Source organism: Stegastes partitus, unplaced genomic scaffold (genome assembly GCF_000690725.1).
Source record: "Stegastes partitus isolate 25-593 unplaced genomic scaffold, Stegastes_partitus-1.0.2 Scaffold394, whole genome shotgun sequence".
In the NCBI taxonomy this organism is placed as follows: domain Eukaryota; kingdom Metazoa; phylum Chordata; class Actinopteri; family Pomacentridae; genus Stegastes; species Stegastes partitus.
Window position 1 is genome coordinate 251,314 of NW_007578125.1, and position 26,648 is coordinate 277,961.

The window sequence follows — 26,648 nt, forward strand, 5'->3', positions numbered from 1 at the left end:
CAGCTGCTGAGAGGATCCTGCTGCCGTCTGACTCGTTTTTTCTGCGAGCGTGAGATCGTGTTGAAAATCACTCCAACCCTGCGCGCATTTCTCCAACCCTCCCCACTGTGGAGCCACGAGCCACTAATCATGCTCAGACGTGCACCAACGTGCTGCTGTAGCCAACATTTCTTGGCGGACTAAAAAGCTGCACTCCGCCCCACCCCTCACCAACAACATCACCGCCACTGTACCTCAATCAGGAAGCACCGACACGTTTTTTTCCCTTTTTTTTTGTGTTTTTTTAATTTTTTTAATTTAACGGAGACACTTTGGTGATTACAGCAACGACGCACCATAAAGGGGAAAAAGGGCGTTATTGTTGATGCCGTGGACGACCACCACCGACCAGAAGACTGTCAGTTGGTTACATCCAGTGCAAAGGCTGAGCTGTGGATGCATTTGACACAGACCAACCGGAGAACAAGGGTATGTGCACAGTCCAACCTGGTAAACATCCACAAAGACACATGCAAGAAAAAAAAAAGAAATAATAATAATAACAATGCAGCGTGAACACAGTTACACACACGTGCGACGGATACGTTACTGTCGCGTTACTGCGTTTCATATTTTTTTTGTTCGACCTCCGGTTACGCAGTGTAGAGATAGTAAACATGTTTTCCACGTCGACTTGTTTACGGTGCGTAACGGCCGTGTGCGGACCTGCGGAGCAAATATGCTCGGAATGTGATTTCTGCTCTCATCGTAACAATACAGAGAAAGTGTGTTGTAAAAATCATCAGTCACCAGACTTTGTCGCCGCGTTTGTCATGTGCTTTGACAGCGTCGCCCCCTCCGCCAGCCCCACCACTATCACCACCCTCCCGGCTGCCTTCCCTCGCGCTCCAAACACCGTAGAAAGATGTAGCAATTTAGGGTTTCCTTACTCATTGGCGACGTAATACGCTGTTTTAAGTGACACTAAAGCCTTTTTCTCAATCTTTATGTTGTTTTCGTCAATTCGGCATATATGTTGCATTCCAAGCGTTACTTTAACTCAATCAAATTTAAGGTTTTTTTATTTTCTCCACACTGTTTGCTACCGGAAACGTGTGTTGTTGGTGCTAGCAGTGGACCTCTGGTTTAACGTGGCAAGCAGCCACTTAGTTTAAACTATATCAAACACTAGAACTGTTAGATGGATCATATGTGCGCCGGATTTTTCAGTAGATTAAAGTGACTCTTGTACAGTTGTAAATCATGTTGCAAGAAGCCTAATAATATGCATCAAGTTGTGTAACCTTTAAATTGGAAGATTTTAAATAGAGTTTTGCATGCACAGAGCTGCATGAGGGAAAATGCCACTGTTACATCCTATTTAACACTATCCAATATTTTGGTTAAATGTTGTTTCTTAACATATATGACTCAAACAACATACAACTGTATTAACTTTATGCCATTAAGAGGCCCAGTCCTTTGCAAATGCATGTTTCCTCCCCTAAGTTACATCAGTGTTTGCACTTTTTAAAACAAAAACAAACAAACATATGTTTCAAAAAATGTGTAATCTTGTTTCTCATGGCATAGGCTTTAAATACGGTGCAGTTTTGCTGTGACAAAGCGGGCAGACTGGCCTGCTGGTGTTCAGCATACTGAGGCATACAATGTAAAGCCTGGAGGAAATGAAGTATTACATCACTCTGCATCCAGAACTGGTCTGCAGCAAGCTCCACTTGTTTCCCAACTTTACATAAAAACACTGAAATACTGTTTCAGAAACCATGCAGGCTCTGTAGGCCTACAGGAGCAAAACAGCTGCTCAGTGTCGATGGAAGGAGCTGCAGCATGTACAGCAGCTGAATGACTAATGATAGTCTTACAACTCTGTTTTATTTTATTTTACACTTTGTCAGTTGTTTTGAGATAAAAACAAGACACTGGGGCTCAAAGCTGTGATGTTCATTTACCATCGCTGCTATGCACTGGCTATAAATAATGCCCTCACACATGACTGGGTGCTTAGGTCTGAACTGCACTGATTTATTAAAGCCTGTCGTCCTGAATGTCCTCTAGCCGTGCAACACTGGGCGAGATAACCTCTGGCTTTGATATGAATTACACGTAGGTTTAATCCTCACCTTTTCCTACCTTCCTTCAGATGACAAAAAACTCAGCTCATCCTTTCAGTTGTACCGTTAAACTTATACATCAGTCAGTCGCATGTTTACATAGAAACCAGACGGATTTTGTGTATTTTCAAGGATTATTGACAAAGTTTGTATTGACACAGCCAGACGGAACTCGACCTTCACGTAGTTTTAGGAGAGAACTCTTGTTTGCCTCTGACTACCTGAACCGCCAAGGCCACAGGAATGCATTCCTTTGCATTTCAGGAATTGTCTCTGCCAGGAGAGAAAATGCCGAGAGGTTTGCGCACGGCGTCACGTGTCTCACTTTGGCATTCCTTTGTCTTCATGAACACGTTGCACTCGCGCCGGCAAGTGTGGCTTTGCAGACAGCCGGTTGACAGGTTTGGCGTTTTGTCGGAATGTTTTTGTACTTTGTGAAGTTTTGCATCCTGCGCACGTCTGCACTGCATCCACACACAACGTCTGTGATCTGTGCTTCTACAGGTGATACGCTGAGGTTAGTCAGTTTCCGGGCTCTCAGACTCACTAACTTCCTCTCGTTTTTCACTTCCCGTCCTGTGTGTGCCTGTACTTGGCAGACAGGTTGAGTCACATTACCTCACCTTATCACTGCAAACACCTCCTGTGCAGCTACGCAATATATATATATGTTTTTTTTTCTCATTTTTGCCCAAGGCGTGGTGCCGGCAGGCAGCTCGGAGAGCTACACCGACAGCTTATCTTGTCATCCGCGGTGGCGTCACGGCCTACAAAGTGTCAGCTCCTCGCGGTGTATGGTAGAGTTTAATATTTTGCCGTCAGATCCTGGTCGAGACTCTGCAGCGTGAACGATCAGATAGCGATGCTTTTCTATTTATAACAAGTGTTGGGTTTATGCTTGAGGCCCCAGGCTGTGTTAGCAGGACACCCTTGAGAGTGAGGGGAAGTGCTTGTGAGTAGAAAACAAAACAAATGTATGCCTGAATTAACGAGCAATAGCTATACACAGCACCCGACCCCTGGGAGTGTTGTTTTGTTTTGTTGTTAGAGCCATATTTGCATTTTAAGACAGTCCTCTCAGAAATGGACGTGCAATAACTCGAGCCTGACTGATGCTGGGTTTTTAGGGCTGGTGTCATTTTTAGGCAGTAGAGAATCCCTTCGATCACGATACCGAATATTCTTGAGAAGTATGTGTGAAAATGAAAATGGTTGATTGCTCACTCTTATTACATCGTTGTATTTCACAAACTAGTTTGCAATCTACTTTCGTGCTTAAAGTCATTGCTTGACTGCACCATCGCTTGCTCCTATGTGATGTACATACTCTGCTACATGTACTGCAGAAAATCCCCCACCCCTCCACAGTTGAAGTGTCCTTGGGCAAGACACTGAACCCGAAGTTGCTCCCAATGACAGGCAGCATCTTGCATGATAGCTGTCGCCGTTGGTGTATGAATGTTGATCTACTTTCAGATGTGCGTCACTTTGGATAAAAGCATCCGCGAAATGAAAATGTAAATTGTACTATGTCAGTGCCATTTCGAAATAACCCCAAGCATCTTTTCTACATTGTGTTCGAGGAGGGGAGAAAAAAAAGTGTCATATTGTAGAACATATACGCCCATACTGACATTATCTATTAGAGGCCTACTGATGCATCATTGAGGTTGTAATGAGAACAGCTGTGTACGCATCCAAACAGTCATACTCATGTTGCAAAACAGCATCACAGTGGTTATTGCAAGAGTAATATTTAAAGTGTCACAGTCTAACTAATGTGGAAGTATTATCTCATTGTAGGAGAGCTAAGAGACTGATGTTTGAGACAGACATCTGGAGCCCACAGGCAAACACTGCTGTTGAAATATGTTAGAAGAAGATTATCTTTTCCAACTTTAATGCGAAAATGTAATTCATTCATTGGCTGCAAGGTGGATCGGTGGCGAGCATTGTTGCCTCGCAGCTAGAAGATCCCCGGTTCGCGTCCCGGTGAGGACACCCAGGATCTTTCTGTGTGGAGTTTGCATGTTCTCCCCGTGCAGCGTGGGTTCTCTCCGGCTTCCTTCCACAGTCCAAAAACATGTTGAGGTTAATTGGTGATTCTAAATTGTCCGTAGGTGTGAATGTGAGTGTGCTTGGTTGTCTGTCTCTAAGTGTAGCCCTGTGATAGACTGGTGACCTGTCCAGGGTGTCCCCTGCCTTCACCCTGAGTCAGCTGGGATAGACTCCAGCCTGTAGTGAGGATTAAGCGGTGTATAGATGATGGATGGATGGATGTAATTCATTCAGTAGACAAAAAGGACCAACATGGACCCACAACATGCCTGGGAACTATTTTTTGCATTTCTGCCTTTTTTTGCACTGATCTCTCATTCAGTAGAAATCTCTGCAGCACATAATTTTTTTGCAATCTGTAAACAGAGGGACCTTTAGAGCTCATCAGTAACAATAAACTTGGTGCCTTGTCCTTTTCCAAAGACTACAAGCAAGTGAATGAAGCAAAGACGTTTTCTCATGAAGTTTACTGATCACGGGTGCAAAAGAATATATTCATTTCAACCAGAAACAAATGATTGGACTCAGGGTTTACAGTGCTGTTTTTATATTGTATGGATTATTAAAAGGTCAACATGACCCCATGAGATTTGATTTAAAAAAAAAAAGAATTCTGCCATTTGAGCCAGATTGGACCAGTTAGTTACAAATGTGGTGTTTAAAAAAGAAAAGAAAAAGAAATCAGAATGAGCTATAATTCAGATTGTATAAGATAAAATCCATGTAAACGCAGTTAGTGTTGCATGTTGGGACAGGTTCTGGCTTATGTTGTTTTCCAGGTTCTCCAATTTATTCCCACAGTTTGTATATCTAGTAGGGCTGGTCCGAATAGCAATTTTTGATCTCTGGACATTCGGTCCCAATTAATGACGAATATCCCGAATATTCAGGGGTGCTGCGCGATGGTGGCGGGTGTGTATTATTTCCACTGGGGGTGAATATTTGGGTCCAGCCCTAATATCTAGTGCGATTTTTCATACTGTAATATTCTTCCTTTCTTACAGCCAGTTGCTTATTCAGTTATTAGGACGACATGGCAGCTTTTAAGCATACTAGTCCAACAAAATAAGTTCAGGTTGAAAGAAGAGCGAGAAAGGAAGTGAGGACACTGAGACCAACCGGGCTGGAAGTCTGGCTTCCTTTTCACTCATTACTGTGCACACAGATGCCCTCCCTCAGGGACAGATGTTGACCTTTGACCCCAGATCTCTTGTCAAGAGCCGAGCACTTGCACTGGTAGATAGGCGAGAGTGTAACGAAGGATTTCTCCGCACAGCGCTCCCTCCCCTGCCCTGCACACACATGCTCGGTATTCATTACGTAATTGACTCTCGCAGCAGAGCAGTGCAGTCACTGAGGGCAGCTGGAGGGTTAAAAGAAGCTGTTGTCTCGCGTGCACAACAGCAAACCTAAAGTGAAACAAAGGAACCAAGCAACGGCAGACTGACGCACACGTGTTCCAGACAGAAAAGTGGATTCGTCAGCATGCTGTGCGGTAATATGCCACACAGGCTTTTTATCAAATCAAATATGCATGCAGTGGTTACAGGAGCTAGGTAAGTACATCACTTGTGTAGCTCTTGTGTGATTCTTACTCATGGGTTTGTGTGTCGTGTGTGAGGGCTTGGCCCAATGGGGATGGCTGCACAGAAGGGTTGTGTGCCTTTATGTGTGCACTCTAGGTGTTTGTCTACTCAGAGTGATTCAGTGGGGAGAGTGAAACGAGTCAGAGAGATGTAACATGGACACGGAGCGCACGTTACTGAGAGGATGCATAAAAGCTGCAGCAGGGAGGAAGCATGCAGCCAGCTGTGCCAGTTAACCCTCCCAACCTCGAAACATGCCAGAGGGTTTGGAAAGCATTTTGTCTCGGAAAATGTTGCCCAAATTACATAATTTATTAGACTCAGAAAAGGCAAAAACAGAAAGAAACAATCTTTCCCACAGTCCTTGAACTGTTCATCTGTCATGTGTCAGTAAAGTGAAGGAAGTCCAAGCTTAAAACTGTGATATTTAATCAAAATTACTTAATTATGCACATCTCATTTAAAAAATACTTAGAATAAACAGTTTGATATCACCAGTTTCTGTATAAAAACTAAAATGTTGCACTTCTCAGCCAAACTGGGAGGCCTTTAGTGACTCAGCTGTGACCAACAGTAACATGACATAAATTCTGGGACTTTTTTGCTGAACTCCAGGCTGAGTTTGCACAGAGCAGGTAGGAGACGGTATGAGAGTACGGAAACAAACTCAAAATGTAAGGAGTAAAATATCTAGTATATAGAGTCATAATTCTTTTTCAGAATGGCTAACAAAGGTTGGTCACTTGGAAAAATGATTCTAGGTTATTTTCATTTTTTGTGAAGCAAATAAGCAAATTCATTTTTTTATTCTTCTGTTATGATTTATGACATTATAACTGTGTTATACTGCACAGAATGCACTTATGAGTTCTCTCTATGTCTTGCCATGGTTGTGCTTCCTCCATAGAGTTGCGGGACTTCATATTGCGGTAAAATATAAGCCCACTGTGAGGACAAATGTGACGGGAGGCACAGAAACTACTGCTCATGTCCCCTAACTTTTGTCAGTGAAGTAGGTAATTAATTTTGCATTGCATAACTTGCCTAGTTCTCTCCAACATGAAAACAAACAAACAAAAAACTTTGTTCTAAAACTTCTATTTATCACATTATAGTTTGTTCTGTGCGTGAACAGAAACGTAGAGGCAGCAGTCTTTGGTTTTCAAGGGAGTTTTGTGCTGGAGCTCAGTGACTCTGGCTGCCAGAGACGATAAGGATCTGGGATGTCAGTGCACCCTGCTGTTCAGCAAGAAACGGTAAAAGCATTTGACACCCCAGGAAATTGCAAATGGTCATATTACTGTTTGTGTATGCCATTTTTGCGCACCTTTTTTTTAGCAGAGTGTCTGTTTCAGTTTCTCAACATAGAAAAATCAGGTCCCCTGGTTAATTTAGCAGTCATTTTATAGCCTCTGGTTAAGACAAGTTTAACTCAGGTGTATGGGGGGAAAAAAGCATGTTATTTATATTTTAGAAATTAAGCTTTTTCAAAGACAGGAGTCACACCGTGCTTTACAGCATTAGAAAATGACAGTAGAACACTAGTAAAGATAATATAACCATAAAAAGTGCAATAATGGATCATCAGAAAACAAATGTGATGCTTTGCAAATGCCTGTCTGTACAGGGAAGTTTTTAGAAGCTTGCTTTAAAATAATAAAGACAAGGTCACCCAAAGCAGCAAATCTATTTCTTTGGGGGATGCTTAGTCAGTAACAAAGCACCACTAGTGGTGAAATTGATTCAAAATATGTTCAGAAGTAAAAAATGAAGCTTTAGCTTGCTACTGCCCACCATGATATCTGTAGAGAGCAGCGTTTGAATGCCTACCGCCTGGATGCTTCTTGCTCCGATGCTTTTTGGGATTTTATCGACATATTTTTTATATTTATGTAAATAGCCGTGCTCCTTTGACTTTTCTAAAACATTCTCAAAAATATTTTTGGACGATTCAAACCACTGGAGTTTATTTCCTTTCATTCTTTAGAATAATTTATTTCCTGCCTGTCAGCAGTTGGAACAATGATGCACTATTGTGTCTTTTTATACTCATGTAAACTAGTTATAGCTGCAGTTTTTTTTAAAAATTTTTTATTAAACATAGCGGTTTCCATTTTTTGGTTACTTTTCCCTGCCCTTAATTTACCTATTATGCCTATACTGATGGAGGAATATACCAGCCACCCAGTGACTGAAAAGTCAATGGAGTCATTCCTTATAAGTAAAATCTCTTGCATGATAGTTGAACAGATCTTGAGAGATGCGTTTTGAACAACCAGAGGCCACATGAAACTGACCTTTTTATGAACTTCAATAAATCTGTGGGTTGATAACCAGTCGGGATTTATGAATCTATGCTAATATGGTACAACTCTCTCTGTCCACACTGTTTTTATGCCTCAATCTAAGCATTTTAATGACCTCTGTATTAGTGGAGGCGCTGACCTCTTAAATCTCTACTGCTCCCTCAACAACACAAAAATCTCACCACCATGAAGTTCACCTTTCCAAAAGATTCCCATTTTCCCCCTTGTGTACATTTGTGGGAAAATTGGGTGAGCACACTTTAATCTACTGACGGGCTTCACAGAAGGAGGAGAAAAAAAAAGCACCACGTTGTTTACTAGGCTTCTCGCATCCATTTTTTCTGAGTCATTGTTCCATAAAAGTCTCTGGCCCTTTTTTTGAGGAAGTCTCATTCAGACAGAACAAAAAAAAATGCTGTGAAATCCTCTTGCACAAAACTGTAGTGGCTTTGTTCCTGATTGTTTCTCAAAATGAAAGCGCAAACATGCGCGCAAGCGTTGCTGTGGTGCAGCTTACTGTTCATATATGTGAATATTCATAGGGTTTTATTGCTATGGTTGCTGGAGAGCGGTCCGTTTTCTCTTCAGTCGCTGTCATAAAAAGCTCCTTGGAGCCTCATAGGAAGATTTATGTTGCAGTAAGGTAATATTCTGTACAACCAATAAAATACACAGCTGTACAACCTTTATTCTCATGCACAAAAAGTATTTTTTATAGGTTAATTAAGTACTTGAATAGGGGCTCCATACTGCTACCATTTTGGTCTCACATGTGACCAAAAAGGTGCAACTAAACATTTTTTTTATGTCGACAGCCCAGCCAGGATTCAGCAGAGGTAAATCTTACATTAGAACGCCTTATTTCACTCTTTTTAAACAAGTTTTTAGTCACACGTCCGTCCGAGCTGCTGTGCCGCAGCAACTGAATGGAGACTGGAGGCTTGTTTGTGCTCAGCCACTTCCAAGCATCTACCAATAAATGTGAGGCATGTAGGGAAGATCAGTAAATTGTAGCTTCAGAAATCAACCTGGTTAGACTCTTTCCTTTCTAAACCACACGAGTCTCTGCATGCACGCCTGTCATGCTATGCCTCCCACCACCACAAGTAAATTTGTATAAGAAGCATTGAGATGTGATACAAAAGCCAACACTTTAAAATACATTTATTGCAAAAAGTGCAGCCAAATCATGGGAGGAAGCATCAGTTCTCCATATTGAAATACTTAAAATGAAATCTCTGCCATGAGAGCGATAGCAGCGCTTATAATAGAGGAAATGGAAGAGCTCCCTTTTCCTGATTATCCCTTATGAAGAAGAAAGGTTACATTTACAGAACATTTATCTGCACCATTATTCCCATTAGATTCCATTACATAAAGAAATGACTAATGTGTGTGGTAAAAAAAGATTAACTCTTTAAAATGTACGAAAAAGTTTGGGTGTGCTCTTGCACCTAATTGAAAACGTTAGGCCCACCAGTGTAACCAAGTGAGCCCTGACTCCTGAAGTGAACTGTATTCACAACACCTGGCCCCAAAAAAGATTGTCATTGCAGGTACAGTTCCACTACGTGTCCGGCTGACAACTCTGTGGTTACATATCGCTATTTTTTCCGCAAAATGTAAAAGCACCCTCTGAAAATTGAATCTTTTCGTGACTATCCATCATTCGGATTGAAGCCTGATACCTGGGATAGTCACAGAGAACAGAAAATATGTCTGGAGCATCTGGGTATGTGCTGCAAGCATACACAATATGGTAGATGTTTATATAGATATCAACACTTCTTTTTTGCTTTCTTTCTTCTTTTTTTTTTACACTGAAGCCAGGTATAAACATTATCAGCTCATGAGGACGATCTGAAATAGCTGCAGGTAATGGACAGCTCAGACAGATGTAATTGCTCATATGTGCTGTAGTCTCCGCTTCAAGTGGTAATGGATTCTTCCAGGTGCCATCCTGTGTGTAGCCATCCTATAACAAGAGCTTTTTCCATCTTAATGATTTATTTCAGCAGCAAACAGAAATGTCTGAAGAGATCTACTGAGGCACAAATGTCAGTTTGCTACAACTTGTGGGTTCTACTGAGAAGGATTTGTCTGGATTTGCTTTTTTATTGCACTTTCCTGTTTCTTCTTATTTGTAGCTTTTGTAGTAAAGTGCCACCATGAGAAGTTCTTATGTGATGCTTAATGCCTGCCAGTCAGAGCTTTTGTTTTGTGGGCAGATATATATCGCATTATAGTTAGTGTTTGATTAAGCAGTTTTTGATTGATAAGGCTGACAATTATCGGTGAAGAAACATTTTGCTGTATCTTTGCAGGGTTAAAATGTGTGAGAAGGAGCGATTGGATTTGGCCTTTTCTTGCACTTTCATGTCTTTTTTTTTTTTAAATTACTCTTTCCGGTCTTTTTTATTTGTAGCTTTTGTAGTAAAGTGCCACCTGCCTGTCAGAGCTTTTGTTTTGTGGGCAGCTACAGTCGTCCTCAAATGTATTCATACTCTCCCATAAAAGAAGGAAGAAAACAGCTGTCACTGAAATAAGTTAAAATTGACAAAAGTAGCAATGAATAAAAATTGAATGAAAATCATGACATTGTTTTTGAATTGTGGTTCAAAAACAAACAAAAAAAAACAAGCCAATGAGCATGATGGGACCCGTAAACTAATATTTTTTTGAACAACCCTTTGAGACAATCACTGCAATCAAGTGTTTTCTGTAACTCTCAGTCAGACTTCTGCACCTGTTGACAGGTGGTTTGATTTTGGCCCACTGCTCGTCAGCAAAGTGCTCGAATTTGTTCAGGACAGTTTTAATTTTTAATTTTTTTAAATTACTCTTTTCAAACCACAATTCAAAAGCAATGTCTGATTTCACTAAAGTATAATTTAGCACATTTTTATTTATCATTACTTTTTTCAATTTCTAATTTTTTGAATGACTATTGTGAATTTTGCCTTTTCTTTAATGGAAGGGTGTAAATACATTTGAGGACGACTGTATATGTCACGTTAATTTTTTTTGGTATTGATTAAACTGTTTTTTACTGATAAGACTGAAACCAACAGGGTTGGAAGTCAGGCTTCCTTTCCGCTCATTACTGTGCACACAGATGCCCTCCCTGACTGTTAAGAAAATGTTTTTAATTTTGCATTCCGAGTGAATATTCGTCTGTTAGCTCATGGTTAGTATCATATCTTTGCAGGGTTATAATGTGTGAGAAGGAGCGATTGGATTTGGCTTTTTCTCGCACTTTCCACTCTCTTTTGAAATTACAGTGGGATGTGTGAGGAAAAACAAAAGACCAGTTTGTGTTTTTTTTTTTCCCAAGAAGTACTGATGCATAGTTGTAATTGCAGCCTTGGATTACACCCCACCCCATGTTCTCCCTCTCTACCTCTCCCTCTCTCACACACAGTTATGCAACGGTCTTTTCTTGCAAGTCCTTGCAGGATCTCAGCTTGGATTGTGTAACGTTTGAGAGGGAAACAGTCTGTGAGGCCTCCAATTTAGCCGCACAGAATCCCAACATCTCACCACATCCAGCAAACATCTGAGCCCTCACATTAAACGACATGATATAGAGCCACTTGTCCTTCTTGTTTCGTCAGCAGGGATTTTTCAAACATATTTTTTGGAACTACTTGTTGATGCTTTTTGTGACTTTTTTTATTTTTTGGTCTTTGTTCTATAAAAGAAAGTAGTGAGGTTTTAATACCAGCGTTTCCCTACAGAGCAATGCAACTTTAAGCCCTTGGCAAGCAGTACGTTATGTTAATGCTAATTGAGTTCTTAAAGTCACCAGCTTTAAAACTGTAATGACTGGCTGCATCATGTAGGTCACGTAGAGAAAAGGTTGTCTGCGGATGTGTGCGATTACATAAAAATATGCTATAAAAAGCCGCTTCCATGAGGAAAACAGAAGTAAACTAGGGTCGCGTTATATTCAGAAAACTGCAACTGTGATATAGATTATTTCTCATGCAAATGTGTGATGTGATTTGGCTTCATCTTCTTCTATATAACGTGCTGACACACTCCAGAAAGGCTTACTAGAGTCAATGCTGTAGCTGCTTTTGGTTCATTTGCTTCTTGACAAGTTCAATTGATTCTGCTTGTTTAAGCTGCCTAAAGACCTTCAAGTGCAGCAGTTGAAGCAAAAAGTTTGAGGTCAAGCTTGTAGGGGGGAAAAAAAAAGCGTATTTAAATCTGCATTAATTTGCTTTTTGTGTTACCAGAGCGTCAAATGGGAAGTGTAGCATGAGAGAGGTTGCTCGCAGTGATGAACGCACAGAAAATAACTAGCAGACCTTGCAGCTCCTCTCATCTCTGCAGTCTTTTAGCATCTTTCAGCTCATTATGAAGGTTTTATGGCCCGTGACCTATGGTGTAGATTTCAAGAAATTTCTTTAATTGGCTGTTTTGTACGTGCAATCAATCAGTCGTTGGTTAAAAAGTAAAAGGAGACAGATTTTTTAGAAGAAATTGGAAAAATTGTTAGCAGCTAAATATGAAATAAGTTGCATCAAAGTCCAACAAAACTCTTAAGTGGACCTGGTTTTAGAGTAGGCGTGGTGCTACAGCACATTAGACCAATGCTACTTTTTTCTTAAAATCAGGAAAGAGAATATTTGCAATTCACTTTATCCATTTGAAATTCATAGATCTTTCTTCAAGCCCTAGAATATTCAGTTATCGCTAAAGTGGCACAGTGAATTAAGTTCTGTTTTTTCTCTAGTCTACACATTAACTAGTCATGATGAAAAGGCAAAAAAATATCTTTACATTTTTTTTCTGGTCTAAAGTCTGGTGGCTTCATTGGGCTCTAAGATGTGAGAAAATGTGGACATAATCCTTGAAAAGGGAGTATTAACTGGTTCTTTTCATAAATAAATGAGTTGCAACTTTTTATAAATTCAGTCTAACATTTGATCTCTTGATCAGTAAAAGCTGACTAATGTCTGTTAACGTTCCACCGTTGGAGCTGTGGTTATATAAGCATAGAAACAGGTCACAGCTTGACTGTACAGGCATACATACGTTAAAGGTGTGCTCCAATACTTAAACAAATAGCACTACGTCCACGGGTTTTTGTCAGGTATACATTAGCAGCATGACTGGGGTGTGGAGGACACTATTTATTCTCTGTATGGTCCAGTCCAGCTGCTGAAAACACCAGCTCGCATAGAACAGCAGATTCACTGATACTGTCATTTAAAGGAGCTCACGGAATCCTTTAACATTTAATTTTTATCAGAAAGTGTTTTTTTTTTTAACAAAAAGAAAGGCACAGAGTGTATCATGATGTTGGTAGATGGTGCCAAAGATGGTGAATTTAGCTTCCCAAGAGCCAGATAGTACGCCCAAGGAGCAGGTGAAGGCCAAACCAGGACTTGGATGAGGGTTAACACCAAGGTAGCCAAAAACACAGCTCCCAAGGAGTGCGGTTGCTGTGTTTGTCAGTTTTAGGGATGCTAGTGAATTAATTGCCCTCAATAATTTAACTGATTATAATCATAAAAACATAAAATATATTGCATATTAGCTGTTGTACCTGGTTCCAGTTCCATGTTGACAAGCAGAAAGCATTGTGGGAGTTTACCTGGTCAAGTGCCACCATGAGAAGTTCCTACGTGACAGTTTGCCAGAATATTAGTTTTGTGGGCAGCTATTTAATGCATTGTAGTTCTTTTTTGCTGTATTGATTAATACATTTTCAATTAATGATTACCGATTAAGAAAATTGTTCCTAATTTGTGTTCCCCAGCGAATTTGCATCTGTTTGCTGATGTTTAGTGTTGTATCTTTGCAGAGTTATCATGTGTGGTTACAACTTTTTCTGGTGCTCATATATATTATTTTTAGCTGAATGTTAGTCAAGACAGCTACATTTCCCCCCACTAACAAACTTATGTTTTTACTGCGCTTTTCTTTGGAGAGGAAGCGGCACATAATTTCATAACGAGACTGATTTTCAGAAAAAAACAGTCAAACAATTTCACTTTTCAGTTCCTTGATGGGTTTCTAATGGTTAAAAATGGCCTTTTAGCATGTCTTTGCAAATTGCGTTCCACTGGGTGCCAAGTTGCTTACCTTGAGCCACAATGCTCAATAATGATGCAAGACGGTGAACTTTGCAAGATGATTGCATTTTAATTGCACTTGTTTCTTCCCGAGAAGCTGCTGCTTGTAGTGAACTTCTCTGCACTCCCTGTTCTGAGGAAAATGGATGTAAAAACATCTGTCAGTAGATAATCTTTGTTTACTGCAGGCATACAGGAGGCCCACATTTAATTAACCTGGCTCGACCATTGCATAAAGACAACAAGGTGTTTTTTCATTTGTACTTGTGCCAACATACAATTCAACTGTGAAATTATATAAATTCCATTATTTTGTTTTGTCATTATTTAAAGGCTTTATTAACATATTTTTTTAATCCCTGCAACCGACTGACCTGGGAACGTGAGAGGTTCGGTGCATTCGAAATTGAAATAACCAAGTTGACATGTACTGCATTCTTGAATTAATGATGTTTAAAAAACAAAAACAAACAAACATATAGTTGGCTTTCATATGTGGTGTTTTCTTGCCTGTGAATCCAGTCATAATGTCAGAAGTCTGGACTGTCAGTAGACCATCCAGAAACCAAATTACCAAACATTTTTAACTGTATTGTTGCATGAATAACTTTAAAACTAGAATCTATCATGGACAAATGAGGGTGACAGTCCAGGTGTCAAAGATGATGAAAGCCTTTTCTGGTAGCTGTAGAACCATCTTAAATGCCAAAATGTAAGCCATGATTAGCTAGAAGTGGAGGACAATGGTCCTTGACAGGAAACAGGATGTTTTTACTTGCGTGGTGGGTGCAGGCTGAAATTTAGTTTGATTCGATATTCAGCTCTTTGATTTTGTTTTGCCTTTCTTTTCTCGCTTGACATTTAAATGTGTAAGTGACAGAAGTGGCAGCTTGTATTTGCTTCAGTCAGTGGGTTTAATTTCTTCCATTTACACGAGTGCGTAGTTCTCGGTGGGGCTGCACCAGACAGCGTTTCAGCATTGACAATGCGATATCTAATGTTCACAGGAAGTGCAATGTTAAGTTACGCAGATTTAACTGAACCACATGACACAACTCTGATAATGGGTTCTTGGATATACAGTGTTTTTTTTAGGAAAATTATTTCCAAGATGCAGTTTGCTGACATGCAGATTCCATATCTGCATGATGGGCAGCAAAATGAGTGAGAAACAGGAGAGAAGGACTGACGAGGAAGATTTGGTTGCAGAAATGGATTCGAATTGTAGGGCTGCAAAATTAATGTCATATGAATCACAATCCTGATTTAGCAATGAATATAAAGCAGCACTGAAGTGTGTTTCACTCTTATAAAAACAGGCCATGTAGGTAAAATCAAATAGTTTTAAGGTGGGTAAATCTTGTGCCTTATTTAAATCTTCAGAGTAACTTTTGATCTCACAACAGAAAATGGGTTGGGAGACTAGAGGCTCCTCTGAGCACAGCCACTCAGCTAGCTTCTACTGTAACCTGCATCCAATAAAAACTTCTGCATTCTAGGAGGATTGATTCTTTTCAAATAGAGTTATTCAAGCCATCTGGTAAAAAAATTCCCTGTGTTTTAGTTGGTGTGATGTTGTTTGTGAGTTCTGAACTTTGCAAACATTTCTCACTTTCTCTAGACAGACAGAATGGATCCTTCCTTACGCTGCTCTCCTTCCGTTTAGGGGAGTTTACCTTTTAGGACACGTTGGTGCTCTTCATGGCAGCATATTCGCTATAGTCACTCACTCTGCTGTCTGCTTTCTGCAGCTGTTGCATGTACAGCTGTTGAAAGCATAGATGTTGTGACACAGGAATAAATGTCACAGTCTCACCTTTAAGTGCTGCACAATTAACTAAGCTATGGTAATGGATGTGTATAATAATGAGGATTATGAAAGCTGGCAATTAAGCAGCATTTTGTTGGGATAAAGCAACAATTGCTTCTTTTTTTTCCCCCATGACCAGAGTACTTTCAGATGGCAGAGCTGCAGATAATGGCAAGGATGCGTCTAATTTGAGGCACTCCGGAACAAAATAATAAGCCTATGTTCATTTTTTAGAAAGCGATATGCTGCGGAGAACTGAATCAGATTCAAAGGTGGCACTAATAAAGTGGCTACTAATTGGCGACAGGCTGTGTTTTACGCTGCAGCAGTAACACAGCAGGACAAAACAGATCCTCTACATAGAATATCGCAATAAATGGATGAAGACACAGAAGACAACAACACAAACAGGGAGGGTGTGTAGGCTAATGGTGCGTGTCCACAGAGGTTACACCACTTTTCGGCATCAGATGCTTGATAGACGCGCCATTAGACAACAAAGAAAACATGCTGACCACACCCTCGTACAAGCACCTGAGCACTGGCTTCATCTGATTGGATGGATGCTTTTACTCTGGGTCTGTCTGCTCCCAGATTACAAACCGTATCAGCATGACAAACGAATTGGAAGTTTTCTCCTAAATAGTTCCCCAAAATGTATTTCTGAAAACATTTGAGGCGTGAAATAGGTCATGCCATTGCTACGTCTGTCTTCATTTTAAACCCACAATGGTTCAGAGGTGGCTAGTTACGCAAGACGCCAGTGATTCGCATAAAGTCGTCTAGACCGATGTGGAGCTACCAGAATCCACAGCATGGCTGCTTACATAGACCGTGCATTTGAAGCAGGGGCATGACTGATTCTGTGGGCATGCGAGAGTGATGAAGGTGAACCAGCTCGAATGAAACACAGCGTTGGTGCAGTGTTTTCTCTGTTATATCAGAAAAGTCAACTGAATTACAAGTGTTCTTGTTGTGCTTGTGGGCATGAACCTTGATAATTCCTAAGTGAGAATTAGGTACTTCGAGTAACTCTCCCACTCTGTTGTTATGGCACTAGATGCCACTTTTGTTTTTAAAAAAATAGTAAAGCCAAGACAATTCAGAGATATGTGTGAAACCCTGTGTGCTGTAACAATACACTGGAACATCTTAGCTTGAGTCCTTGTGATGCTGATGATGCCGATTTAGATTCATCTAAACATTTGTTTGCAGCTCATGGTTCAGGTGTGAAAGCATAAATAGATCATTTATAGTGACGGATTGTTTAATAAAGACAAGCATAAAAGGAGTCTCGCTATCATTGGACCCAGTAGTTGCCTCCGCACACACCCCAACATCAAGTCCATCTGGTCTCAAAACAGGCTTTTGGAATGTGTCACCTGAGTAGAGGTGATGGGGAACACAAAGCCGTGGATGTTTTTAGACTTGCAAAGCCCATCTTGCAAGGGCAACCATCAGTCCCCACTAACCACAGCATCCATAAGGGAGATCTGTGGGTGTGGAGACCTGCACGGACACCACAGTGGGGAGACTGATGGAGAGCAATGGTGCTCCATTATCAAGGAATGTGATAGCAGTGTTCGACGTCAGAAATAGTACAGCTATAGGATTTTTAATATACGTTCCAATTTTCACTGCCATCATTCAGCACAAAAGAGCTCAAAAAGACAAGGGAATATCCCAGTGTTTCTACTGCTGTGTGCGATGCTGCAGTTACGATCAGGAGCGATCCAGTCTTGCAGAGATAAGGTGGACTTGTCATCTTCAAATAATATACTGTTTAGAGTGTCTCCTGGTGTGTAAACTAATGCTTTGTGTTTCTTCCAGTCTCTGTTAGAAGCATGGGACAGCATCTAGGAAAGAGAGAATCACCCACAGACTACATGGTGAGTTTTAAATGTCTTTTTTTATGCAAATGGGTTTTAATGTTTATATGCTAAAATGTGTGTGCCTGTGTAAGCATTCTGACAATCGTGACGTGAGAGCAAAGCATGTGTTTGAAATTTTTTGTATGCTTATCAATGTGAGCGCCGGCTTTTATCAACCGGACTTTGGACTCTATTGCAGGCCAACCACCAGGCTCCTTCATGCTGATTTATTACCGCCCCTGAACTTTCAGTCACACTCTTGAATCTCTTGAGAAAATCTGGTTTAAGACTGTGCAAAGGTTAAACATGTGTTGTACATTCATCACAGGTAGGGTTTCTAAAAAGTAAAGCCTATGCAGAGAACTTTTTATTCTTTTTTTAATGTTCACAGGTGATTTGAATTTCAGGTGAATTTGAATTACTCTCTCACCTCCAGTGCTCATATCACAAATCCAGTTTTTGTAATAATCACACTGCCACAGGCAACTCTTTTCAATATACTCATTAGGGCTGTACCTGACTCCAATTCTGTCAGCGAAACATTATATCTCACTGTTCATTCCTTCTTTTCATATAGACTATCTGGTAATCAGAATATCCATTGGTATGAGTATCACTGATGATTTTGATCACATTAGCAAATACAAACGAGTCAAGGGAATATGTTTTTGAGCATTTGAAAATAAATAAAAAACACCTGCTTAGGGTGCAAGATTAGAGTTGCTGCTTTTTTGTAATGCTGTCATATTGCATATTGGCTACCATATGGATGAAGCAGTTATTGCGCGTCTTTCTGTTTTAATCCAACTCTTAAAACCTTTTTTTAAGTAATAACATACAAAGCAATCTGTAAACAAACAAACACATGAAACACTTGGAAATTGCAGCATTGCCTGCTTGCCTGCTCTGAATTAGCTGACTCCAAATGACTTGTTTTAAGTGGTTTGCCATGTTTGATAGTGCAGCCTTGTTTCTTGGATGTCTGTCTCTTTGACAGCTTTTCAACCTTGAATTCTGGTTAAATTTAATTTAGCTTTTTGGACAAGAATTTACAAAAAAAAAAAGAGACTATAACGCTAAAGTGAATACAGATTTCTACAAAGTAATGTCAATTAATTAAAAATGTAAAATAAATGATTAAGTATTCACCACCCTTACCTGATTCAAAGCAGGTGCAGCCAGTTCATGCTGGAGGCCACAAAATTAGTGAAATGGAAATCACTGAGTGAAGTTGAGTGACAGAGGCCACCAAGAGACCCATGACTCCTCTGAGTTGTGCTTGCTTATAGAGTTTAAGTTGTCCTTCAGAAATCTGAAATGCCACCACACTTTGGACTTCTTCTGGGACATGCTTACAGTTAACCACTCCACCTTCAGTTTCAACTTCTCTGCACTGCCCTTTTACTTGCAATAAACCTTCCTGAAATTGTGTTTCAGCCTCTTGAACATGTCAGAAAAATACAGCCACCACGCCATCAGCTGAGGCCAACCAGGGGCTACAAGCCGTCAGCTGATCATTTCCACAGGCTTTATAGATTTAGCCAATTAGAAGTCACAGCACATCATCAAAACTACTGCACATCAGTATGCACCTTATAAAACAATGAAGCTGAAGTCAGTTCATGAAATCATCTCTTCCACAATGACAGTAAATATTTAAAAAAATGTCGCCGTAATGGTGGATCTTAAAGTAGAATAGAAATAGTAGAAGATGGATACAAAACATGTTGTAGAAGATTTCCTAGAATCCCACAAGACATGAACAGAAAAAAGTTTCCCTCCAATGCACCTGTCTACATCTGAATACATTTGTGAGTATGCGTGAGCCTTCACACCGCTGCCTCATTAGAATACTACCCTCATACATTTTCATGAGCTTCTATCTGTTTCTTCTGTCACTTTGTAGTATGCTGACAAAAAAAAATAAAAAAGGCTGCTCAATGAATCTCAGTTGACTGATTGGTCTTTGGCAGATGATTCAACACATCTGCTTTTAGGGGACAGCCCAAGTACTCGTCTCACTAATGTATTGAGAAGCGGTAATCTGTGAGCAACACACTGACTCATTACTTTATTTAGCATTTGTCTTGTGGGGTTTAGAGAAGGGTAAGGTGGAGATGAGGTCTTTTTTTAAAAACGTTTTTACTGTCCATTATTTTGACTTTTAAGTGTCACCATACCGCAATACAGACTAATGTTCTTCATCGCTGTAAATACGGCAAGACATTTAAAACCACTTAGGTGCTTAAATTAAGACATTTTCTCTTGCACAGTGCAATAAATGAAGGCTCTTAATGGGAAACGTTCCACACACTGACAATCTTTGAGTAGTCAGCTTTTTAATGCGCTGCCAAATAGACTATATTGCTGAAAATGTCTCAGAGATAATATTCGGCATACTGCATTTTACACAAAGCTGACGGCATCTCACTCTTGATTGAGCCACATTGCCATGGCAACATCCAAAGCACTACGCGTCCCCGTGGCTCTTTTGCGTCGCCCTATCATAACCTCTCGAAAACCACAACAGTGCTCCACGAGAGAACCCATTTGAACTGGAGTAGAGTAAATAGAAGACTCTGAACCCTCTCCATGTACACATCTCATTTAACCATTAGCTTTGGCCCAGTGACCAGGAGAGCTCAGGTCGGCCGCCTGTTTATTGCCCTGAAAGTCCATCTAGTTCAAAATGGGCAGTTTTTTGCAGCTCCGAATATCTGAACAAAAGCCTAGTTCTTTTTTCTTTTCCTTACACTTGCCTCTTGTATAGTTGTGGAGTCCGGTGCTATGCTTAAAACAATAAATTGGATTACAGTCAGAAGCGGAGACATCACGCTGAGTGGAGGAGCACGTCTGCCACTGTTAAGGGTCAGCAAGTGGGCTGTTAAAACAGCCAATTACTGCATTTGAAAGCATCGGGATGTATCAGTGAATTTGAAGTCCAAAGTTGAGAAAAATAAACTCTTCACAGCAGCGCTACAGTCCAAACAGAACGCATGATCCAACGTGAAACAAATCCAAGGATCTAGTGGGAGATTATGTGCAATTTTCCTCTCATTTCTTTCGAACAAACAATGTTATCAAGTACCTCAAAATAGGCTTTTTTTAATTGCTGAGGAAGCAAAGGTGCCTCCGGGCTCATGCTGATGGAATAGTTGTGCTTCTGATAGGCCTGTAATTAACTAGAACAAATGCATGAAGGAGGTTTTTTTTGTAACTCATCTTTTTGCTTGGTGAATGCAGAAAGTACAGGTGAGACGCTGCTGCTGAATGCCAGGTGTGGAGGAGGATCAGGCTTAAATTGGGGACAGGACTGTAATTTAAAGACATCATGCAATTAACCCCGGCCTTGTTTAGGTTCTTTTTGTCGCAGGTTTTCAAAATGACAGCAGATATAATGAGTTTCTGCCAATATGATGGCTGAGGCTGCAGTCATATTTAAAGAAGCAAGCGTGTTATGAGAGGACCTAACCCCAGAGTGTGACTAAGGAGAACCAAGAGAAACAAAGTAATGAGGACAAAACACACTCTTCAGTGTCAACATCTGAGGCTATGAGCAGTCAGCGTAAACCTGCAGTCTATCTGTGTGATCTGGCTTACGACCACTGTCTAGCTGCTGCCTGTAATGGGCCGAGCAATCATGTCGGCAGCCCAAATCAGCAGGAGGCCTGATGGATCAGACCGCACATGATTTGTTTCCTAGCCTGCAAAACACACTCTGGATAGAAGAGCAGACGCGAGAGAAGTGGGTCAATTTGTCGAGTATGAAGCCGGTGGGAGAGGTGTCGGGGCGGCATGTTGCACGTTTTTTTTTGGCTCGATTATCATGACAAAAAAGTCAAGGTCTGGCAAAAGAGCCAGTCGTCATAGTGACAGTCAAACAGGAACAAAGTGTGACCGAGTGAGGCAGGTTGTGTTTAGATGCTACTGGCAGAGTCGTGATCACTTTCCTAATCCCTTGTGATTTCAGGAAGCAGGAGCTGTACCCATAGCTCCATTGTCACACCTCGGCAGCGGCTCTGACAAAATGTTTCGCTTTCAAATGTTCATGCGGCTGATATTTTGCGGAGATAATTCCTACTTGATAATATGGGATAGTAGCACCGCTCCTGCTACCCCCGTGTTGCGCTTTTGTCAGTGTTGGAACACACATAGTTTTCTCAGAAGGGTCTCTGCTGCTCAGTGCTCGTGATAAGATTTAGATGAAGTCCTGATGGATTTAAATTCAAGTCTGCAGCATATCTTCAATCCTTTATCCCTGCTCCTCCATTATAATAGTCAATTTAGATGCACTCTGTATGACAGACAGAGGCACAGATCATTGTATGGTTAGATTTTGCCAGATTTAGTCATCACCGTGTGCAAAGCCTAGAAAATCTTAAATGAAAAAAAAACAACAGCAGAAAGATATTCAGTTACCCTGTCTGATTCTGCAGTTCAGTGGTTTTGAATTGTGTAGTATCCAAGCAAAATGTTAGAAATAATACGCAGCCACTATTTAAACTAACATTGCATTTCTGAATCCACTGTGTTGTTTGTGACTCAACCTTTCAACCGTAGACTATGTAACACCTTATGTTTTTGTCAGCTACACAGAGAAGAATCGATTTTTCTCATCAGTAAACATCACTATGTGGCTTCAAGGTCCCAGTGCTTTTTTTAATTGGATTTATCACTTTCTACTGATGCTAAGCAATCAGAGAGAAACCATCGTAGCAAAAACAGAACCACAATGCAATGCAATATGTTTTGAGTTTGAGGCAAACAGCTTTTTCTGAACTTGACTTGAAAAACATGGAAAAGTGACTCTTTCTGGCTCCACTTCACTTTCTCAGACGGTGTTGCAAGCTATTTGGGGAAATGTAGGAAAAATCACTAACAGGAGGAAAATTGGTGGCATGCCATTCACCTTAATAGTAGGTAATAATTCCATGATGGAGAATTAGATTAGATGCATTTAGTAAGTAGTAAAGTGCATCCATGAATAACTGAGAAATATACTCTAATCAGCCACCACATTACAAGCACAGATAGGTGAAGTGCATATTATTGATTATCTTGTCGCAATGCAATGTTGTGCTGGGAAACCTTATGTTCTGCACTGTTGCACTGCCCACACTGTTACAGTCCAACATCGACAGCTGGCTGCTGGAGGGATCAGATGAAATGAAGAGCAGAGCAGAGATGGTAGCCTTAGATCTGATTGGAGCAGTGGATCGACTCGTTGTGAATGTGCTGTTTCTGTTTTCTTACATATACTGTTACTACGTTAAGTACTGGAAGCTAGTTTAAGATGTGCTTTTGGGCTTTGGAAGCAATGCTTGTTGTCTGTGCTACATTGTATTTGTGGGTATTGTAACCAACAAAATGCCATATAATTTTAACTGTTGTATGTTGAGTGAAGGCAGGTTGAATGTTTTTACTTCATTTTCATGTTGATCCTCTTTCAGCTGTGCTTGGAAAAATCCAATTTGAATGCTTCTGCAGTTAGGAAGATTCCCAAATAATGCCTGGATCACCTGTAAATGTGTCAAATTCCAAGAATAATCAGTGTATCTGTGCCTAATCAGGAACATTATTACCAAAAATACTAAACACCAAGGAAGGAATTCACAGACTTGGTTGTAACACATAAGACTTAAAGTAACAAGTACTTTAAACTCTAATTATCCCTATCTCACTAATTAAATCTTGTGGAAAATGGCTTAAACTTGTTCTTCTTCCATGGGCAGTTCTACCGCTTAAAACCATAAATTAGGTTTCAGTTTAGCTACATAATAAGATGTTACTTCACCAGCCCGTCTCCTATGTGCTACTTTGTGCCTGATTGCAATACAGTCCCATTACAGAAACTACTGAACTGAAGATTCAAGTCTCCAGATGAGGGAGCTTGAGGCTCAGCTACTAGACCACAAGCCTTCAGGAACTATCAGCTGAACCTATTAGAGCGCCCTATGTTTTGTGAGCAGTTCAGAAAGCCTGTTCCTATATTTTCTCTTCCTCTGGGTTAGATTTGACCTAAGAGATAGTCACATCTGCATCATAGCTACACTATTCCATTCCCCAAGGCAGGATTGTACCCAGAATACTAACGGCAAAAGCAGAAACTTTTAAGTTAGTAAAGTCTGTACCCCATTCAGTATGTAAATATTGTATTTCACTTATCTCACTCAAACAGTTGAATCTTTAAAATATGATAATGTTTGCTTCTTTCACCTTTTGCTTTGCCAAAAAACAACAAAAAAAACCCCCAAAAATGAGCGTTTGAGGCACTTTAATTATAGTCCCACGCAATATTATTGTCTTAATGCTCTTTGGTCTTCATTAAATAAAATCAATCACTTTCTTGTAGCTGTATACAAGATCTAAATGAGATATCGTATTGTCCTCTTGGCAATTGGCAAACTTTATTGCAGTACAAAGCTTGCCTTTTGTAAAGCTACACTGTGTCTTTTTACATCGTCGTGAAAAAGATAAAATGGAATGTGACTGCTCCATTTGTCTTCCACCTCTGAGGAGTGGACAGCATGACATACTGAGGGGCACAGGTGTCACCGAAGCCCAGACAGGAGAAGGAATTTGGACTTCTTTGATTTGAAAACCCTGAAAGGTGTCCAAATCACTACACTCCCCTTTTCCTCTCGCTGTTAAAATGTAGGGAGTGATCCGGAACACTGAACCCCATCAGTTCCAGAGCAGCAAATAAAGATCAGAGGGCTGAGTGGACCTGGAGCGGCAGCCACTATGGCCGAGTTTGCCATCAGACAAGCAAACATGCTCACGAGCAGTAGCTGTCATTTATTTCAGTAATATAATTTGAAGAAAAAAAAAACAACAACTTTGTTATTGTTGCTACAGCTGTCAAGTAGGGATGTTCATTGCAGCTGGTTTCCCTGTCGATACAACTGAAACTTAAATTTAGACTAACTAAAACTAATAAAAAACTTTTAAAAAGCCTCTGCAAGTGGTGGATGGCTGTGTAAGATGTTGGAAATGCAGTTAGCGTATATTTATAAATGTTAATGATTAGTTTAACCAAACATATTTCTGGTGCTGACAAGTGAGGGTACCAATATTTAACTCTTAATTCAACTAACTACACATTCCTACTGTCATTAATATATCAAACTATGCAAAAATAAAGCTAGATTACTAAAAGTAAATGGCTTATTTTACACTGAGATAAACAAATCAGGCTGCTTATTTCTTGCAGAAATTGCTGATTTAATAAATAATTTTCCAAAATGGCGCCGCGCTAGTGGCAGCTTGTTGCAGCAGCTTATCTTATCTTATCTTAAACTAGCAAATAAATGTTAATACTATCAGTCAGTTCAAAACATTGCCCACCTCTGACTTTTTTACATTTACATGTGACCTAATGTAAAACTGTAAAGACTGATCCTAAAGTTGCTACTAAACAAAGAGGCCAACACAACCACTGCTGTTACCTTCTACTCTCATGACGGCAGCTTAGATTAAACAGTCACGAGTTTAATCCTCTTTTTAAACATTAGCTCCTGTGTTTTTAAGTGTGGAAAGCTTTAGAAAAGGAAAAAAAAAAACACCACTCTCAAAACCTTTTTTAAATGCCAGATGAGAGAAACCGCAGCTTGACAGGCTTGCCATGCGTAGTCACAGTTGCTAAAGTATGGCTGGACAATCGTTTTTAATATAATTCCAAGAAATATAGTGCCTTTAGCAAATTAAAAAGGTCACCAGACACAGAAGAGCAGACTCTTCTCAAGAAAGCATGAATAATTTGCAAGTGCCACCCCAACCGACCCGCTGTCCTGATCTGCTTTTGCGTGTCACGTGGTCAGCTGATGCTTCGCCGTCTGCATCCCTAAGCTCTGTGTAGCTCTGCTCCATGAGAGTTATATTTAATAAGCCACCAGTTGCGAGTAGGTGTGAAGTCACGCCGGCAGCAGAGACTGCATCAAGCTGTTGCTCAGGTTCACTTTGGAAGAGTTGCCAACATATCTCTTCTTTTATTTCATCCTACCATGCCATTTTGTAATAATGAGGGCCGGGTTTTCATGTATGACCTAAAATCTGAGGTGCTTGCGGGTAAAATGCTGCCCCTATCTTTACTGTTCACTTAATGTAATTGTTTTTTTTTGTTTTTGTTTTTGTTGTTTTGTTTTTTCAAATTTAAAAGCCCAGTTCGTGTCGATTCAGGTCCATCAGTCTCCTCAGACCAATGATATTAGTTCAAGAACCATCCAAGCACCAGTGACTCAGTGCTTGGAATGTGAATCTGTTGTTTGGACTGCTAATTTTTTACACTACACTAAAAGCGCAGCGACAACATCTATGTGGGTGGATTTGCATTTACAGAGTCCCAACAAAGGTTGAGGGCTGAGTGCATTAATGGTTAAGAAAATATTGTAAATGAGCCAGACTGTAGGAAAACAGTGATAATGCAAGCTTTGTGATGCACAAAAAGCCACGATTAGCTGGTCTTCTTTCACTGATTTGCTTTCGCTACCTTGCTTTTTTTTTTTTTGGCGTCCACCTCTGTTTTCATCTTGTTTATCATCACATATGTTACCATATTAATCACAGTGCAAATTTGGACATTTTAGACATGCAAAAAACAAGCAGACAGCAGGTCTTCACTTTTACTTCAGCTTACAAAGATAAGACAAAAACTTGAAAATATTTTGATGAAGTGGAGCAAAATACACAAAATATAAAAACCGTATTAACCCAAGCAGTTTTACTTTTTGTTTGATTTCTATCATGTCTAATTATTCCATCCATCTATCATGTATACTTGCTGTATTCTCTAAGTGGATTGCAGGGTGTTGCATCCTG

At 40.2% G+C, this 26,648-nt stretch overlaps 1 protein-coding gene across 1 annotated transcript in view; it reads left to right on the top strand.

Moving 5' to 3' along the window:
• The first annotated feature begins 205 nt into the window (after positions 1 to 205).
• The window catches only part of mbpb (myelin basic protein b), a 51,878-nt gene continuing 25,435 nt past the window's right edge, over positions 206 to 26,648 (top strand). Inside the window, exons 1-2 of the mRNA XM_008285285.1 lie at positions 206 to 468; positions 17,791 to 17,849. Coding sequence (XP_008283507.1) covers positions 17,805 to 17,849 — 45 coding nt within the window. The 5' untranslated portion in view covers positions 206 to 468; positions 17,791 to 17,804. The remainder of the gene's footprint in view (positions 469 to 17,790; positions 17,850 to 26,648) is intronic.